The following is an 18,872-nucleotide window of genomic DNA, read 5'->3' as shown; positions in this document are numbered from 1 at the left end:
GTAGTATGGACGTGGTTTTAAAGTGTAAATATATAATCGCAATTATTTCGTAAAATGTATCAACAAATAGAAAATAAATATAAACACTTACCTTTCAGATTTACAGCTAGCTCCATCCACATTTCGAATGCAGAGATGTCTTGCACCAGTGCCGATTTTTTCAACGATTGTGAGGTAACGATCATTTCATTTCAAACCCCCAACCGCTCGATCAGGTCCCGCATGCTTTTAACTAATTTCACTATTTCAGAGTATAGAAGACTTATTTGCCTCGGACTCGAATGGTAGTTTGCTTTTACCGTCCAGCTTCATGGACTTGTCGTCCGATGAAGACTTGGCGGTTAATTTATCGTTCGAATCCTTTGCGTGGGATAAAAATCCGGTCGATTTGTTTAACGATTTTACTGAAGCTACTAACGACGAATGTAAAACGAATAGCACCAACACAGCCACACGCGACGAAAATGTACGTGAAGGGAGAACGGATGCTACCGGTGCTCTCGCACAGCACCACACACACATCGCTTCGAACAAGCGTTTGTTTGATGACCCATTATCTGAGCGAGCAATCCGGACAGATAATTGTTTAAACGAAAAGACAACCAATTGTTCCGAACCAATTGAACGAAACCATTGTAATGAGGTGGAACAACGGCAAGATGTTACAATACTTTGCGAAAACTTTATTGAACACGAAACACAGTGTAAGAGTCTACAAAACACCGACCGCTTCACACCGCGTCGCGACACTACTAACACCTTGAACGGGACGGCAGTAGACCGTGGCGCTCAAGCGGACGAAAATTGGAATACAGACACACAGTACAGCTCGCAACATTTGCACGTCACCAGTGAGAAAGATTCCGGGTACGAGGAAACGAAACCAACACAAGATCAGGATGCTCTGTCGCACACGGAAGAAGTGGACATTACTGGCCAACATCGGGAGATTCAGGCTCGAATTGTGGAACTGCTGCATCAAATCGAGCGCAGTGTTAATGAGGGCATCCCGCTAACTATTCGACGGAAACCACGATGGGAAACATGCTCGATCGAGAACGGAATGTAAGTGTCCTACATCCCGTTGTAACCTCACCCAATTTTAACATTTTCATACTTTTGGCACCGTTTTTTTTTTTAAAGCCTGCAGACAACCGATCCCACAAACGAAGGCAGAACGATTAGGCCGGCCAATACTCGCCGGCTACAGTTGATCGTAAAACTGTTGGCAACCATCTATCAGCTGCTTGCCACCGGCACAAGCTGTACAAAGCGTGAGCTTTACTATCTGCATCTGGACCTGGCACAAACGCCCGCTTATACGTATGCCGCACTGGACGACATCTGTGCCCTGCTCGATGCCGATACGTGGGAGATGAATGTTTTCAACACCTCGAAGGGATTGATTGCTGGACCGCTGGTGCTGACGCTTAGCGACGGTCAAACGATCGACTGTGGCATTAATCGGTGGGGTACGGCGGTACCGTTGGATGTGGGCAGTGTGGTAGAGATTCAACTGGCCGCCAAGCTGGTGCTGGTCGTTGAGAAAGACACTGTCTTTAAGCGGTTGCTTGAAGATGGAATTTTGGACAAATTTCCTTACACGGTGCTGCTTATAACGGTTGGGAAATATTCCTGAGTTATTCTTTAGATCTTTTTGTTTCAAAACACCACTTACTCTATCGTTGCAGGCAAAAGGATATCCGGACGTTTCGACAAGATTACTTTTGAAAAAAATTGCCGATTGGTCAAAAGCCCCCATTTACGCCCTAATGGATGCGGATCCACACGGGATAGAGATATTTTGCGTCTACAAATTTGGATCGTTGGTAAGCATGATAAGCGCAATCAATAGTATCCATGCTTTTTTTTAATTTACCATCCTTTCAACTCACAGGCTATGGTACACCAGCAACGATCGTTGGCCGTACCGTCCATGCGCTGGATTGGATTGTTTCCATCCGATATTGAGCTACTAGGACTGCAGGGTGTTCCATTGCGCGAACGTGAACTACACCGAATAGAGCAGATGATTAAGCGCCCCTACACCGAGGGACACATTCAGCGGGAACTGCTGTTACTCCGTCAGCTCGCCACCAAGGCGGAAATTGAAAGTCTTTACAATATTGCATCCGACTTTATTACAACGGTGTATTTGAAGGGCAAATTCAAAGAATGTTTGAAGAGTAAACCGATGCCACTGTAGAGGAAGGAGGATCTGGACTATCTTTTTTTGCTGATAGTATTATAGGGTTGGCTTTCCGGATTCCGAAGATGGGGACTATTGACTAAGGTAATATTTATCGAATAGAATCAATATAAAATAAATCTGCCGGGAGCAAAGAACAAAATCGGTTGCCCATAGATGAATCAAAATAATAAAACCAACTATATTTCCATACTAATTTATATTTTAGTATGGATGGTTCTCCGCCGTATTGCCATGCAATTCAGAATAGATCCACATCCCCCGACTCAAGACGACATCGCAAGTTGAAACCATCTATATCGATTTTAAATCCGCCTAGATCGTGTCCTCCGTCTCCTTCTTCTAAAGAAAAAATCCCTAATCGGACTGTTAATGTGTCAAAACTAATTGTTTCTTCTCCGATCGATTCCCCTCGAGCACAGGCGTACCCCACAGTAGTGTCCTGAGCCCCCTCCTATTTGTCGTTCCCGATCGCCAATTTTTGGCTATACCATGAACCGTGTTCCAGTCAATCGTGCTTCTGTGGTAAAGAATTTGGGTCTTTGGCTAGACACCGGTCTCACCTTCATGCACCAAATGGACCAGTGTCCAGTGCTCATAGAACCCTCGGAGATGTGAAGCGTGTAGCCCGTGATTTTAACGACCATATATGCTTAAAACCCATATTTTGTGCCTTGACAAGATCGCTGTTGGAGTATGGATTAGTGATTTGGTCCCCAAACGCCAGGTTGATTGTATCGATCAAATTAAACGGTCCCTCACCAGATTTGCAATACACAAATTCTCAGGTGATTGGTCCACCGATCTGTGCTTTGTAATGAGGATAGTTGCCGATTACTTGGTTTGCAGTCGCTAGAAGCTCGCCGATCCCTACGACCAGTTGTAAGAGTTTTTTGTTAAGCCTTAAGGCAAACAAATAAACATACATGCATACATACATAATTCCATATTTCTTTCCTCAATCCTCAATACCTTAAGCGTATTTTTGAAAAAGCATAAAACTGATCAAATTATGGTGAAAATACAGACTGTCCATCATTTTTGTTTTCTTTGTCGTCTTTTGCGTTACCCTTACCCCGCTTGCTTAGCAGAACAGTTACCATCACTCTTGAACGGACTGAATCACTGCTAGGCCTCGGGGATGTTAGGGTGGCACACACATCGCACTTTATTGTTTCGCTACTTAATGTTAAGTTCATCATTACACAAGTTCATTCAACTGATCGCAAGGATACTATTCTCATCACTACCTTCTTTATGCAGGAAAACGGGGAGCAGCATTTGGAATTGTTTGTTGGTGTATGTTTTATATCTTTGTAAGGGAAAATACAAAAAAAAACCGAATCCAAACGCGTCTTAACGGAAGAACCTTTACCCTTTTTCTCCTGGTATCTGCCTCTCTTTCTCTGCCTACCCGTTTGTCCAACAGAAAATTCTTTATCTCCCTATTGAAGCTGCAGAAGTTTGCATAACACAAGAGAAAAATATGCATTAGTAAAAAAAAACGAGATAATTTGCCATATATACTGCCTACCCGCTAGTACTGCTTTGGACTACTGCATCATGGTCACATTCCACACACTGTACAAAATGCACGCTTCTACCACAGCTTTCATCTTATCCAATGCTACCGAAAGGGTTAGGTTAAGCCCTAAACGTGCTTCTAAAATTTGCAATGATCACCCCGATCGCCTTCACTCACTTTACGACATCTATTTTCAGCCTCAAATTATGCAACGAAGAAATATTTTGCTTTAATCTCTTACGTGAGCTTTCGCATTTTTGCTCTGTAAACTGTCAATTGTTTATTATTGTGTATTTGCAGCATGGAAATTATGCACTCTAGGCAATCTCTTAGTAGTAGAGCGTTGCAGTACTTTGGAAATGATATTTATTAAACCCCATTTTATGTCCCCACTTAAAACAATTCCAATATTGCTCATCATCTTTTACCTTTTTTTTTTTAAAGAAATGTTCTATATTGACACACACTAGCAAAGTAACAAAAAGCAAGTACAAATCTATAGCACAGATATAAAATGTTAAACCTTCCTTCCATTTTACCTCGGTATTAATAGTTTACTTTTTTTTACAAACAAATGCTCCCATACACAAGTCTTCACAACTTTACCTCTGTCACTGTACATAAGAAGCTAATATCCTTCCGCAATTGGGTGTGAGTGAACTGAGCGGTGGAATTTTGCTTTACAGTTCCTGCCCAATAGTAACGCGGAATTGCATTTAATTTTTGCATCAGTTACCCTTTACCCATCCTTCCAATTTTCCTATCAGCCTATTAATTTATTAGTACAATCCTGATAACGTACTACACATACATACTACTAAAGGAAGTCGCGTGGACAACACACACACACACACAGTACCCGAAAATTTGTGTAGGCTAATTACAGATGGGAAGCAAAAACGGAAACATAAACAGAATGTATATAGTTTACACACAGAACCTACAGGGCGCAAAGGTGTTGCAAACAATTGTGAGTTATAATAAACAAAATTATTTCCTTTCCTTTCCTTTCTCATCCTGTAAGTATTTTTAGGTAGTGCTATACAGCTCTTGCTTTCTTGCTCTTTACATTACACACGCGCACACACATTACATGGTTTTTATTTGTTCTTTTGTTTTTTTTTTTTGCTAATTCCATTCCATTCTCCACTGCTTTGCTATTACATTAAATAAATCTATTTGTAATAAAACGAACAACACATAAATACAAAAAAAATTAGTTTAGTCTTTCAGTTTGTTTTTGCTTATGCAGCTCACGCCTTCTACACTCTTTTATGTTTCTTTGTTTCTGTTTTTGCTTTGCTTTTGTTTTCGTCTTAATGTTCTTACCACTAGCAGTTATGTTTTGTATTTCTGTTTTGACATTTCTTTAGTTCGTCTTTGCATTTCTGCATCATTATTCCACCTCCGTCGTTTTCGTAAATATCGTTACGCATTGTTTTTTTTTTAAATCTCTCTTCTGTCTTGTTTTATGGTAAGGAAGCTGAGCGTTTAAAGGTTTAGCAAACTTGCATTCGTATCATATGTATCAGTTCTGTTCGCTAGATGTCTGTTCGGTTATTAGGTGCTGGCGTTATTTTGGATCGCTTTTTCTATGCTTCAGTTTGCGTATTTTAAACATGTTGTGTATTACACACTATTACGACTATAATTGTATATTACTGACTTAGCATTTCAAAGATAACAATCTTCTCGGTTGACAATGTTATTGGAGTTAAAAGGATTCCGTTAACGAAAACTTTCATTGAGTAGTGAATCCCGAGTTAAAATATTAACCCAAAACGTTCGAAGCGTTTCCAAACTAAAGCAATTATTCCAGCCTCAAAAAAAAAACATTAGGAACATTAGGAAATGATATGCAAAATGTATTCATATATCAGTCCCTTTGCAAGTAATGGCGTCTGGTGAAGAAAATAAACGATCAAAATTAATGCTCAACACCTAATGGATACAATGTCTCCTCACCATTCCCTATTAAACCTTTGCTTGCTTTTGTTTTTTTTTTCTATCCTATTATCAATCACACACACATACACGCACGCACTGTCTCACGGCAGGGTGGTGACACGTGGAAACGTGGAGATCTACTGTAGCACGAAATCTATTAATATCAGCAACCCGTGTATGTGCGTAGTAAAAGCAAGGACAATGTACCTACCGTCTCTTAAGCAATGACCAGCGGCTCATCGTCGGAGAAACTGCGCGGCACCTCCTGATGTTCGTGCTCATCATCATCAAGCGTGCATCCAATGCGCGTGGCACCGGTTCGCGTGTCGTAGTGGGAGTTTGCGAACCGGCTAAACGAGCTCTGCAACCGTCGGTGGCGCTGGACACCGTACGCTAATACACCAACAAGTATAACCACCACAACGGTCGGCACGATCCATTTCCAGGACGAACCCACGGAAGAGGTGGATGGTTCCATCATGCTCAGCAAGCTGTATTTGGTAAAGGATTCCGTCTCTACGATGTCAGAGTAAAGACCCTGATAAGAAGGAAAAAAAAGATTACTTTTCACCGTAACGAAAACAAAATCACATCCTCGGGATGGCTGCAACTTACCTGATCCGTTCTAAGCCGGACGCCAACCGTAAATACACCATGGTCAGGGATTGACTTTAGTTGGTCTGGTTGAATGAAAGTAGGCGGTTCTTTGGCCGGTATCGTAAGTAGTGGCGGTACGGAATTGTTGATGCCATGACCTTCGTGTACAATTACTTCGTAAGTGTAGCTACAAATAAAAGCAAATAGAAAACACACATTGTGAGTTTATTAATCGTTCTTACATCAAACAAGGCTAGATAAAACTAGCTAACTCTCTCCTAAGAAAGAACGTTAAAAAAAAAAACAATCTGATCGACCCTCGGTTCGTTAATAATCACTCAGTAATGATAAAAAAGTGTTTGTAGTGATTTATAGAACTATTTCACAAGACCACAAAGTGATCGCAGCGCCAGAAATGTAATAAAGTAAGCGTAATACGAAAAAAAACAACAACTTACCCATCATCCTTAAAATCTTTCACAGTTTTCCAGTAAACAACGTGCGTTCCGTTACGCTCCGGCCACACCTGCAACTGGTCGGGCGCCGGCAACGGAGCCGAGTACGCAATCATGCTGACCGCCTGCGCATTTGGAATGTCGGTCGATACGGATATCTCGTACGCGGCACCCTTCGGAATCTTGCGGAACACGTGCACGATCGTTTTGTTGCTGGACGGTTGCACCGTCACGACGGATGTTTTGTTCAGCGTCAGTTCGCGCACCGATATCTAGGTGAGAAAGGGGAATAAAAAATCATCATAATTTTTCTGATTTTTTTTTTTCATCTACAGCAAATAAAGCAACTTACAATGTATGACGGATACGCGCCCAATTCCAAAGCACAGCTATGCTGCCATTCGATGGTCATTTCTTGACTAGTTTCGTTAATTACAACTGTTAGTTCCTTTGGTGGTAGCGTACGATTGTAAGCCGTCTCCAGCTTCAGCGGATTGCGCCCCAACGGACCCGGCCCAATCGGACCGACGATACCGACGCTGACCAGATACGATTGGCAAGGCATAAGGCCAGTCAACTTAATGCTGCGCGATGTAGTATTCATGCGAGCGGCTAGAGAGAAAAAACACGATAGACAATAAAACTCGACAAAACTGTTAAAAACAAGCGACATTTTTCACAATGCTTACCTTCAAACAGTGCGTCCATGCTGGTACCGTAGTAAACGCCATACACCAACATACTCGTTTCCAGTCCTTTCGGTTCATTCCACTCCAACAGTGCATAATCGTTAGTTTTTTCCTTCAGCTCCACGTTCAGTGCCGGTAATGGCGTGCCACCGAACGACACAATCGTTGTCTCATGTTGGCCGAAAAAGTTTTTCACATACGCCGCAACTTTAATTACGTACTGCGTACCGGGCACCATATTATCCAGTGTAATTACAGTCGCATTTTGAACCTTTATCGTGGGCAGTACGGGATAGGTTTGGGGTAGTATCGGCACCACCATGTACCCGTCCGCATTGTTGACCGGTTTCCAGCGTAGCGTTACCGATTTGGCCGTTTTGTTCAGCACTTCGATGCGTGTCAATTTCTCCACAAACGAGGTGCCATCGAACGTGAGCGGTACCATGACGGAGGACAGTGATTCGTGCTTGCCATTGCGTGCCTTCACCCAAAACTCGTACACCACGTGTGGCTTGAAGTCTTTGTCAATGACGACGCTCGTTTCCGATGCGCTCACTTTAACGTTTTGTGCTGGTGTTACATTTTTCGACTGTGACCGAAAGTTGACCGTGTATCCTTCGAGGCGACCGTTCACTTCCTTTGGTGGATCCCAGCTGACCAGTACCCGCGAACCGTTCTGCTGTATGACCGAAACGCCTAACGGTGGTGATGGAACTATAGGTATAAAAATAAATGGCTTAGAAATATATCGGGCCTTATAGATGTTTTAATTTAACACCAATAAAATAATGACTTACTTCCTTCGGTTGTCGCTATTTCGTAGTAAATGTACGGTGGCGTTATCTTTGATTGACCCTTCGCCCGCACGTACGTTGTGACCGTGTAGGTCGTGTAGGGCTTGAGGTTGGTAAAGCGGTATGAAGTTCCCGTATTCCAGCTTGATACATTTTTCCACTCATTGTTGTAATGGATGGATGGCAAATACTCAAATATTACGTTCGCGTGCATCATAATCCACCAAGAGACGAGGAAGCTTGTCGAGTTTAACGATCGCTCGTCGACACTAATCTGCGAAACCTGTGTAAAGACAAATAATGATGAAACTCAGTGTTGTAGAAATATTCTAATTATTTTCTTCTTGGACACTAGACGCTATGACTTCGAGAAGTCCCGGCCTGGCATTTGTGGTTTCCTTGATTTAAGTACTAATTGTCGGGTATAGAAAAAGTAGGCGTACGACTGTAGAACAAGCACTAAACTAAACTAAACGATCCTATCACATTTAGGAAAACAAAAAGAAGCCTTCAGTCCGGACGTCTAAAACAATGTTCACTTTAGTTTGAAAAATCACAGTTTGAATTGAACAAACATCAGATAATTCACATTGGCTGCTATATTTTTATCATGAACATAATCATTTATACTTAACTGTCATCTTTTGTTATAAAAACAATATTTAAAAATTTCTACTCTAGATGTTATAGCCACGCCAGTCTGAGCTCTGTATTGATTTGAATTCTAAAAGAGTTTTAAAAACTCTGCAGATCGAATCCAAAAGAGTCTGAGAACACTTCTTGCCATTCGAGTCCCTCTGGCGACTATTAACTTGTTGGGAGTGAGTTTGATAATGACGATTCCCGAAAGAGTTTAAACACTCCTTGCAAAAGAATTTTTAAAAACTCTTCGTAAGGAGTAAGCATTAAGCAAATAAGGATTGAACTCCTTTATTTCGGTGTACACGATTTTTCTACTACTTCTCTGATCATACCTGATAATGTGGTCCTTTCCGATTACCGGAGCAATTTTCCTCATCCGTTCCATCGTAACAGTCAGGTTTACCGTCGCATTGGAGCATTAGAGCGAAGCATGTATTATCGCACGCAAACACACCCGGAATGGTACTGCAATTTTGATTCGAAGTCACAGACCTTTCAAAAGAAAAAAAAATAAATAAAAGTGTAAATTAAACTGTTATTACACAGTCCTTCACCAAAGTTCGGGAACACTTACGTCGTCGATGGTTTAAAAGTACACTCCTCATCACTGCCATCGGCACAGTCCGGAATTCCGTTGCAAAACCGGTTCATCGGCAGACACATGCCATCGGTACGGCACCGGAAATTGTTACTGCTGCACAGCTTATGGCTCGGACAGTTCTCCTCATCCTCTCCGCGCGTGCAATCGCTGTAACTATCGCACACAAACCTCTTCGGGATACACGTGCCCGAATCACACCGGAACTCGTGTAATCCGCACGTTCGATCCTTCCGTCTCGTTGGTGTCGGTGTGATCGGATTTACAGCCGTTGTTCCAGTCGTCGTACCGTTATCGGTCGCCGTTGGGATCGCCTTACCCACCTCGCTACATCCATCCTCATCCGAGTGATCCTCGCAATCGTTCACTCCGTCGCATTTCCACCAGTACGGTACACAGCGCTCGTTTTTACACTTAAACATCCACTCGTTACACTCCTGGCCCGGCATTATATTGATTGCCGGTTTGTTCGTAGACACTTCCGACTTGCCGCCAAACGACGCACAGTCCTGCTCGTCGCTACCATCCGTGCAGTCTTTCGCACCATCACACTGCCACGTTTTGTAAATACACTTCCCATCGCTCACGCACTTAAACATCCACGATTCGCACGTATTGTTGTTACAGTTCACCTCGTCCGAACCGTCCGGACAGTCGAGTTCCGTGTCGCACCGCCACTGGTTTGGCAGGCAAGCGTTCGTTGCGTTGCACCGGAATTCGTCCGCTTGGCACTCGATCAGCGTACCATTTTTCTTCTGACAATCCTTCTCATCCGACCCATCCCGACAATCGTCCTCACCGTCGCACATCCAGCTCGGTTTGATACAGCGCCCATTGTCGCAGGTAAACTCACCCTTCTTGCAGTGCGGTGTTTTGCAGTCCTCCTCATCACTTCCATCCTTGCAATCCTTATCGAAGTCGCACAAATAATGCTTCGGAATGCACTGCAGGTCCCGCTTGCAAGTGAACATGTGCGGTGGGCAGGCTGGTTTCGCTGCCGGGCAGCCTTCCTCATCGCTACGATCCTCACAGTCGTCCTCGCCGTCACATTTGTAAATCTGCGGTATGCAATGCCCATTGTTGCAGCTGAAATACTTCGGACCACAAGTTTTGCCCGTCCGCATACATCCGTGGCCCTGCGGTGTGGTTCCAGCTGGACAGGTACACTGATCCTTCACCAGCTCCATACCATCCGGACAGAGACAGCTGAACGTATGCTTCGGTCCACCGACACAGATATGCGAACACCGATCATTCTTCGAGCAAGCGTTCGTGCCGACCTGTATCGTATGCCCGTACACCTTCATATCCATCAAGTTGGCCATATTATCTGCCACAAGTTTCGCCATTATGCCGTGATCTTTGTCCGCCGAAAAGACCGAATTTTGCTTCCAATCGTCCCAATACATCACATCCTTCAGCACGCCCACCGCGAACGGATGCTGCACGAACGGATCCTGCTGCATCACTTTGTGGAAGTTTTTGCCATCCAGATCACTACTAGCGATGTAATCCTTGCTAGCATCTACCCAGTACAACCGTTCCGCCATATAATCGATCGTCACTCCATTCGGCCAGGCAACCTGCGGTTTCGTGAACAGTTCGCGTACATCCGTACCGTCCATGTTTGCACGCGAGATCGATGGCCGTATCGAGTTCCAATCCGTCCAAAACAGGTACCCTTCCATAGGATGTACAACGATACCGCGTGGTTTGTTCAGATACTTACTATCCAGGATCGTGTGGCGAATGTTGGGCGGACGGGGCGAACCAGCTGGCGGTAACGTGCCCGGCGGTGGAACACGTAGCGCCTCTATCATCAGTCTCATACCATCCACAAAGTACAGCACTTCCGAGATCCAGTCGTACGACATACCTTCCACCGACGAAAGCCCATTGTCTACCAACGTTTCCGGCGTCGAGTTCCCGTTCAGACACTGCCGTCCAATCACATCCGTTAGTATGTCGGCCCAAAACACACAGTTGCGCTTTAAATCAAACTCGATCGCGATCACATTTTTAAGCCCGGGAATAGCAAACTCAGTGCGTGTGTTGTTGTTGCGCAAATCAATGCGAGAAATCTTTTCCCGCTGGGCTATTATCAAAAACTCGTCCGACTGCTCCAGCGGGCAGGGAATCGTTTGGGGCAGAAATTTCGAAGCGAACCCATTAACGCACACATCTCCTTCAATCTTCCGGTAGCCGCGGGTGCGATTGTAGTACGCACCAGGTTTGCACGATTTCGGAACGGCATACGGATCATACTGTGTTAGCGTTTTGTTGCGCACACAGAACGAACGCGACTGGCCGCTGCGTACAAACCCATAATCGCACTCAAAGTCCCAACTGTTACATTCACACACCTCCTGCCGGATGGGCCGTTCGTACCCGATGCCATTGTGGCAGTTGGCTTGCGGTTTCCGGCGCTGGTACGTTTCCTGCCGACCGAGCACGCACGGCATAAAGACATCGTCCGAGTACGAACCGGGTGTCCAAAATTTGTAATCATCTTCCGTACAGTTCGCGGTAAAGGCATTCCTCAGATCGATCTTAATTATTAACCACCGGTGCTCTTCCTGCTCCGAACCGAACAACGTAAAGATGGTACCGTTTGCTTCCGCTTCTCGCATCAATCCGTACACCTTCAGCTGGTTGCCAATGAACGGTGTCGAGTGCCATCGTTCGCCATCGTCCGTTGAGTAGAGGATTTCGTTCGTTTCGCCCTTAGACTTGAAGTACTTTACTGCCACCAGTATTCCACCATGATCGCCCATATTGAAGAAGTAATAGTTCTTTAGTATCTGCTTCCACGTGAGACCACCGTCACGCGAAATGTACACACCCGGGTGTCCTTTGAGTGATTTTCCAACCACACCGGAAGCAATAATTACACCTGGAGCCGTTTTTGAGCTCATTATAGTTACGGATCTAGAAATAAAAGATTAAAAGCATTTTTTTTTTATTCGAGAACCATCCCAGAAGAACAGAAGAACATAATGAAACTCACCTAGACACTGGGTATAGTGAAGAGAATTTCTGTGTCAAATGCAGACTACAATCTTTGCCACAGTTCAACAAAGCTCCTTCATCATCCCTTTCGGGAGCTTTAATTGTTCGCCACGTATTACCATGATCGAACGATATTACCGACATTAGATAGTCAGGTGTGATCGTTTCAGCGACCGGCAGTCGATTCATCTTCGAAGCGATGTAAATACCTCGTAAGCCATCCACACGATACAGATCAGTAAATGCTGTTTCGGAAGATTTCCTGTAGAGGGAAAAACATACAATTTCATTATTTTTTCTAAGGAACAACCATCCCAAGAGTCCTTTGTCGTATACTTACACCAACCAACTCGATCGCCAGTTCAGGTCGGGAATGTAGGTGAAAATGTTTTCCAAACTGGGCACAAACTTTATGTCCGTCATGTCATCGTTCGTTTCCGACACATACAGATGCGAAATGCGTTCCGAATGTACGACCGAAATCATTATCCGCCGTCCTTCGACGTCCGCCACATGATATCCTCGAATGTCCAGTTCGGTTTGGAAATCTGCTTTGACAAATTTGCCTCGTTTGTATGAAATCAGAAGCTGGGTGCTGTTTGGCAAACGCTGGGACGCAAACATGAAGTCTTTGTGGATGTGAAAGTCTTCCACCTTCTCGATCAGCACATTAAACTTTCGGTTACCGGTGTAAAGATCGGCCGCGTTGAAGAAAATCACCGATGAAGTATCTGCAAAGCACAGCATGTTGTAATGAATATTAATGCTTCCAAAAATGTAGAATGTATAATTGTAAGACTACTAACTCGTAGGTTCTTTGCGCTCGACGTACAGATGAATAGGGACACCGTCACCCGACGACCACAGGAACGATTTCACATAGCTTTGAAGAAGTGTAAACGATGCTCCAAAGTCCGTCGTATAATAAAGCTGTAACAAGTAGATATAAAAAATTGAGATAAATGTAATCCATTGTAATCTCTTTAAAATCTTTGCTAAAACAAACCTTTCTCTGAGGATCGCGCTTGTCCAGTACGAGAAATGTTCGTCTATCCGTGTCGTAGAACGACACGTCCGAAGGTGTAAAGTCAAGCTTACGCATCGTGATAGTGGTGCCATAATCCTCTGACGTAAATATCGCTTGATTTCGGGGATCAATAAAGACAATCTGATTGTATGGGGAAAACAAAATAAACAAACAAATATTAAATCTATTACAAGAACTTCTCTCACACGGCTTTACATACCGTGTTGTATTTTTGATGCGTGAAAAATTGCTCCACCGTGGAATTCGTCAGAACACCAGTGACGTTAAGCATGAAATCTGCCGTCCTGTCTTCAAACGTATCACCGTAATCTTTGGACATGAAGATTCGTGAGGGAGGGGGCGGCGGTGACTTCATGTCCGTATCTGGAGGCTCTCGGGCAAGACAGATCATAACGTCCGTCCCTTCGCCCAACCAGTGCACAATGAGCTGGCCATGGGAATCGTTTAGATGAGTCGTCTGGAAGTACACCAAAAATAAAATCATTAGATAAATTAATATGTAGAGTGATATCATGGGCAAAATGAAAAGGTTATGATAAGAAAGACACAAAAAATAGAAAACAAGACAGGAAGAATGATGGACGATTGAAAGGGTATTAAATCTCATGACGATTGAAAGGGCATACATTAGTAATATGCCAAGTGGGTAGTGCCATTTTATGTAAAAAGATGAATTTGTATGTATTGTGTTCGACGACTACGGATGAATCCACATATTTGCAGGGGAAAAAACTCTAATGGGTAACGTCAGAAATATCCTCTGTTTGATGAAAAATTTTCTGGATATTTTGGATATATTTGGAATACGGACTTGATGAAAAACTACATCAAAGTTTGGCGAAAGTTTCACTAGCATTTTAACTTTCTATAGCAATCTTGTTTTCGTACTTTGGCAATATTTTCATCAGAAGGGAAAACCCAGATACAGAATTGACTTCTTGATCGATCCAATGTTATGATCGGTTTCCAAAAAAAATTTGACGAAGTTTCACAAAAAAAACTGAGTTGATTTGTTGAAAATCGGCATCATATCCTCAGGTTTACGTTATCACAATGTTAGCTAGTTCTATTCTATTGTCGATTACTCTAAAATTACACACTTTACAGTGATGGCAATTAAAATAAGATCATACAAAATTTCTGCGTATTTTTTTTCGCTTTATTTGGTTTATTAAAAACATAAAATACGACTAAAAACAATAATAAATGACAGCATGTTAATAGTTACTCATTTCAAGCATTTTTTGCTTTAAATCATAAGCTAGAAAGTTGCTAACGTACAAACACAACCACCAACAAGGTAAGCATAAATTTATCTAAAAAAATACTTCAAACACGAAGTTGCACAACAAGACATAAGCTTTTGAACGATGTATTTATTCTAAACGGCGGGATGACAACAAATTATTGTATGCCTTCATAAAATATTCGATTAATCTTAGAAAAACATACTAAAAATTAATGTTGTTTGGATTTGCTCAGTATTTGTCACTAAGGATGAACCAAAATTTATCCAAAAGATATAAACTTGTTAACATCATCGGACGGACAACTGCGGCGGTGTGCGAGGCCGTACACCCGACTGAAACGCAAGGCCAATAGAATTGGATTTAGCATCAATGCGACGAAGACGAAGTGCCAGATTTCTGGAGACTCCAACCGTGATAGAACCCGACTCGGAAGCAGAATATCAGTTGAAGGCGACGATCTCGAGGTGGTAGAGGAGCTCTGTTACCTTGGTACGATCGTAACTTCGAATAACAACGTAAGCAGCGAAATCCGAAGGCGCATTGTTCATGGGAATCGTGCCTACTACGGACTCTACAAACTCCTGTGATCCAGAAGACAAAAACAACACAAGAAATGCACGATTTACCGCACCTTGATGCGTCCGGTAGTCCTCTACGGGTACGAGTCTTGGACAATGCTGAAGGAAGACGCTAATGCACTCGCCATTTTTGAGCGGCGGGTGCCAAGGACTATCTTTAACGGTGAGTGCGAGTAGGGCTTGTGGCGAAGGAGAATGAACCATGAGCTAGCTGAGCTGTTTGGAGTTGCTGATATCCTGACGGTAGTCAAAGCCGGAAGGATACGATGGTTGAGGCACGTGATGAGGATGCCGGACCCATGCCCCACCAAGAAGGGGTTCGTCAGCGAGGCGTAACACAGCGAGACCGTTGGCTGGATCAAGTGGAGTCTAAGCTTCCACTAAACCAAATCTAAGACCAACTTTCCAGGGAACTGATTATCAATTAATAAATTCTAAAGGAAAATAGCTGTCCCCATTTGGCACTACGATATAAAGCGGTTCACAAAGCACCTAGCAAATGAACCACTTATGCAAACTACCCTCTGAAAACATAAGTACATGTACTAGCATTAATATTGATAATATATTGTTTATTTCAATAAAAAGAAATAAGAAAATCTCTTTTCTTTAACTAGTAAAATCAGAAGATTAGTTAATATAATTAATACATCGCAGATTACACACACGTTTTGCACGAAAAATTTGACACTTGTTGCTAACTTCCCCAATTTCGTTAATAGTTCGTGGTTGAGTTATCGTACCAAAACAAACGATACGTCATTCGAAAGCCACAAGTGTTTGGAAACAGTGAAAAATATGTCGACTAAACTTAATAAGTGGAACCCGCCGGAAGCAAATTACGTGTATCATGATGATCGCGGATCATCATCCGGACACACAAACCGGGACACGGTGAAGGATATTCGCAAGCAGGTTGAAACCTGCAACGGAGATTTTGCGGGTGTTGTACAACGGAAGGATCAAAACCAGGCGGTCGGATTGCATACGGAACGACAAGTTCTTCGACATTTCTTCGAGCAGGGCCTGAGGCTGAACGCCAACTTCTACGTGAAGCCGCTGGACATGGTCGTCAAGTCCTGGATAATCAATAGGGCCAAATGTTAGGCCGTAGCCAATGCAACCATCATTCATAGAAAATCATTTTTTCTTATTTGCTGCATTAAAATAAAAATAAAAAACATATTCTTCAATTCCTTCAGGAACTGTCAAATTTATCGTGCACACCGTGTAGTTGCCTTACTTCATTGCCTACCACTGTGAATCATGGTCTAAGGCGAATCATTGATCCTGTGATTGATAAATCTCACTGAATACGTAAAAAATTAGGCAAATGAGTTAGGAGCTATGTAAGTATAAAGCAATATAATATAAACAAATACGAAATCGCTTATTTTTTATTAATTCCCCATTTAACATCTTATTACTTATGCATACAGTATAATATGTAATGATGGCTTGGAATCGATGAATAAACACGATTAGGCTTTGTATAAGAACTCTATTGAATGTATTGGATTCGAGGTAGTATATTTTATCACAAATAACTTTTTATTTACCATACCGACAGCCTTCAAAGTGTCGAACATAAAATAATCACTCACAACTTCATCTCACAGGATGCAACAAGATTGCATCGTCGGGTGAGTAATAGATTTTAGCGCTTCATTTTGCCACATAAAAATCATGCCGCTTCATCAGCCGAGCGCACAAAATTATTTGCATCCTGTCTGTAGACAGCGAACAAACACAGAACAGGCGGAGAATTCTTATCGACGCTTCCAGCAATTAGAATGCAACGACAATTAGCTCTGTCGCTTCCCGCCCGGCTTTGGTCCATGCCAAATGAATCATGCTTTGAAACAGTAAATTTTCCATCACTCTTCCCGCGTCAGAAATGGATGACTGTAGGCGAATAAAATGTGATAATGGCGAATGCCACACCGACAGAGGCTTTTTAAAAATCAAAAACCATAAATACGCTTTACTAGAGCGTTTAACTATGAAAAAAAAACAATAGTCAGCATTTGATTTGCTACCCGAGTAAAGTGGTGAGTAAAATGCTAACTCCGTCCCTGGTTCTTACTTTTCAACCTCTCGAATTTTCCACGATCGTCCACGAAAGCGTCACGGGCGCAATAGTAATTGGCAGGTTGTCTTTGTTCGCGCGACAAGTATACATTTGCTATTGAGAACTCATACAGTACTTTTTGGTACTTTTGCTTTTTTTTGTCCTACCAAACCCACCCCCATTTGCCGTCACCGATGCATAACCAACTTTATACTCAATTGCCCTCAATTTTTTTTTTGCGTATTTTTGGAAGGTAAATAACGCCAACCAACAAGTACTGCAAGTGCGTCTCTTCGTCAAGCCACAACGACGGACACAAAGAGCACACAATGTGGGGGCAATCGCTGTTGATATGGAGCAAGCAAAAGTGACAATATTTGCACGTATTTTATCTTCCCATAAGGCGAGATTCAAACTGTTGAGACGCTAGTTCAAATAACATTATGTGATAATTTGTTTCGTACTTGTTACTTGTTGTTCTGCTCCTAGTATTTCAGTAAAAGTTATCTTTAATATTCGGCATGTGTAAATTTCATAACAATCTGGTAAAGTTTGAACCGGTCCAGGATTTTGCACAGGATGGTGTGAAATATGTTCAAAACTGGCATCTCTTTTTCTGTGGTGGAAAACTTTTCACCTCTGTTGTAAATGAGTGTTCAAGGTAATAGTAGAAAACATTATTGGGAGCCTTTGGGATAGGTTGAGAGGTAGTAGGGACGATAGCGGCGACGGTCTTCACCGGTTAAGCCAAGAAGATGGATCAACTAATCCCAGTCGTCGAAGAAACAGTAGGAAACTATCATACAGTCCTTCAAAACGGAACACCAAAAGCTAAACAGAGCTACATCGTGCGGAAAATTTAGGAGAAGATGATCGAGCAGCAGCTACAGTATTCTCCATCAATTTTAAAGCTGCACATAACAGCTTACCAAGATTAAAACTGAGCGACACAATGAGCCCTTTTATATTCGTGGCTAAAGTTACCAGTCATGTAAGAATGCGAATTACCAACAACATTTGTCACATGAAAGTGGATGTAAAAATCTTACGGCCCTGCTACTGCACCAGGAAGATGGACTTGCCAGTCTTCCCTTCAATTTGGCGCTCGTGTTAGACATCCAAGAATCGAAGGTGATAGTTTTGAAGACCACATTCTATCAGTCAATCCAGATTCTGGTATACGTGCCTATATAGCAGAAGCGTACGAAAGGACAGTAGCGGATCTAACAGTGGGCGGAGTAGACGATCACCTAGAGCCCCGGGAGACCGTTTAGGACAAGGAGTCTAGTAAAATGGATATGATATGTGCCCGAACATCTTGGCCGCCAAGGGCCTCAAAAATCTTTAATCCGCCACTAAGAAAGCATCGAGCTAATAGCACTAAACCATGGGTTGGAAATTACCGACTCGAAAATAAAAATGGTTGTGTAACCGATAGCAGTAACGTGCAGGTCAGGTCG

At 42.8% G+C, this 18,872-nt stretch overlaps 3 protein-coding genes across 3 annotated transcripts in view; 1 reads left to right on the top strand and 2 right to left on the bottom strand.

Moving 5' to 3' along the window:
• Nucleotides 1-18,872, bottom strand: part of LOC126556078 (E3 ubiquitin-protein ligase ariadne-1) — a 157,895-nt gene that overhangs the window by 32,183 nt on the left and 106,840 nt on the right. The window lies entirely within an intron of this gene.
• LOC126567474 (meiotic recombination protein SPO11) lies at nucleotides 136-2,206 on the top strand. Its single transcript, XM_050223694.1, has 6 exons — nucleotides 136-174; nucleotides 251-466; nucleotides 704-1,065; nucleotides 1,144-1,621; nucleotides 1,692-1,829; nucleotides 1,898-2,206. The coding sequence occupies exons 1-6, from the start codon at nucleotides 136-138 to the stop codon at nucleotides 2,204-2,206; spliced, it is 1,542 nt and encodes a 513-aa protein (XP_050079651.1).
• LOC126556487 (sortilin-related receptor-like) overlaps nucleotides 5,794-18,872 on the bottom strand; it is a 213,719-nt gene continuing 200,640 nt past the window's right edge. Inside the window, exons 3-15 of the mRNA XM_050211751.1 lie at nucleotides 13,713-13,970; nucleotides 13,472-13,633; nucleotides 13,272-13,395; nucleotides 12,806-13,196; nucleotides 12,464-12,727; nucleotides 9,433-12,384; nucleotides 9,191-9,350; nucleotides 8,220-8,499; nucleotides 7,423-8,136; nucleotides 7,086-7,345; nucleotides 6,737-7,005; nucleotides 6,297-6,465; nucleotides 5,794-6,219 (exon numbers count right to left, since the gene is read on the bottom strand). Coding sequence (XP_050067708.1) covers nucleotides 5,899-6,219; nucleotides 6,297-6,465; nucleotides 6,737-7,005; nucleotides 7,086-7,345; nucleotides 7,423-8,136; nucleotides 8,220-8,499; nucleotides 9,191-9,350; nucleotides 9,433-12,384; nucleotides 12,464-12,727; nucleotides 12,806-13,196; nucleotides 13,272-13,395; nucleotides 13,472-13,633; nucleotides 13,713-13,970 — 6,324 coding nt within the window. The 3' untranslated portion in view covers nucleotides 5,794-5,898. The remainder of the gene's footprint in view (nucleotides 6,220-6,296; nucleotides 6,466-6,736; nucleotides 7,006-7,085; nucleotides 7,346-7,422; nucleotides 8,137-8,219; nucleotides 8,500-9,190; nucleotides 9,351-9,432; nucleotides 12,385-12,463; nucleotides 12,728-12,805; nucleotides 13,197-13,271; nucleotides 13,396-13,471; nucleotides 13,634-13,712; nucleotides 13,971-18,872) is intronic.

Source organism: Anopheles maculipalpis, chromosome 2RL (assembly GCF_943734695.1).
Source record: "Anopheles maculipalpis chromosome 2RL, idAnoMacuDA_375_x, whole genome shotgun sequence".
Taxonomy (NCBI): domain Eukaryota; kingdom Metazoa; phylum Arthropoda; class Insecta; order Diptera; family Culicidae; genus Anopheles; species Anopheles maculipalpis.
This window is presented reverse-complemented; position numbering and strand designations above follow the sequence as displayed.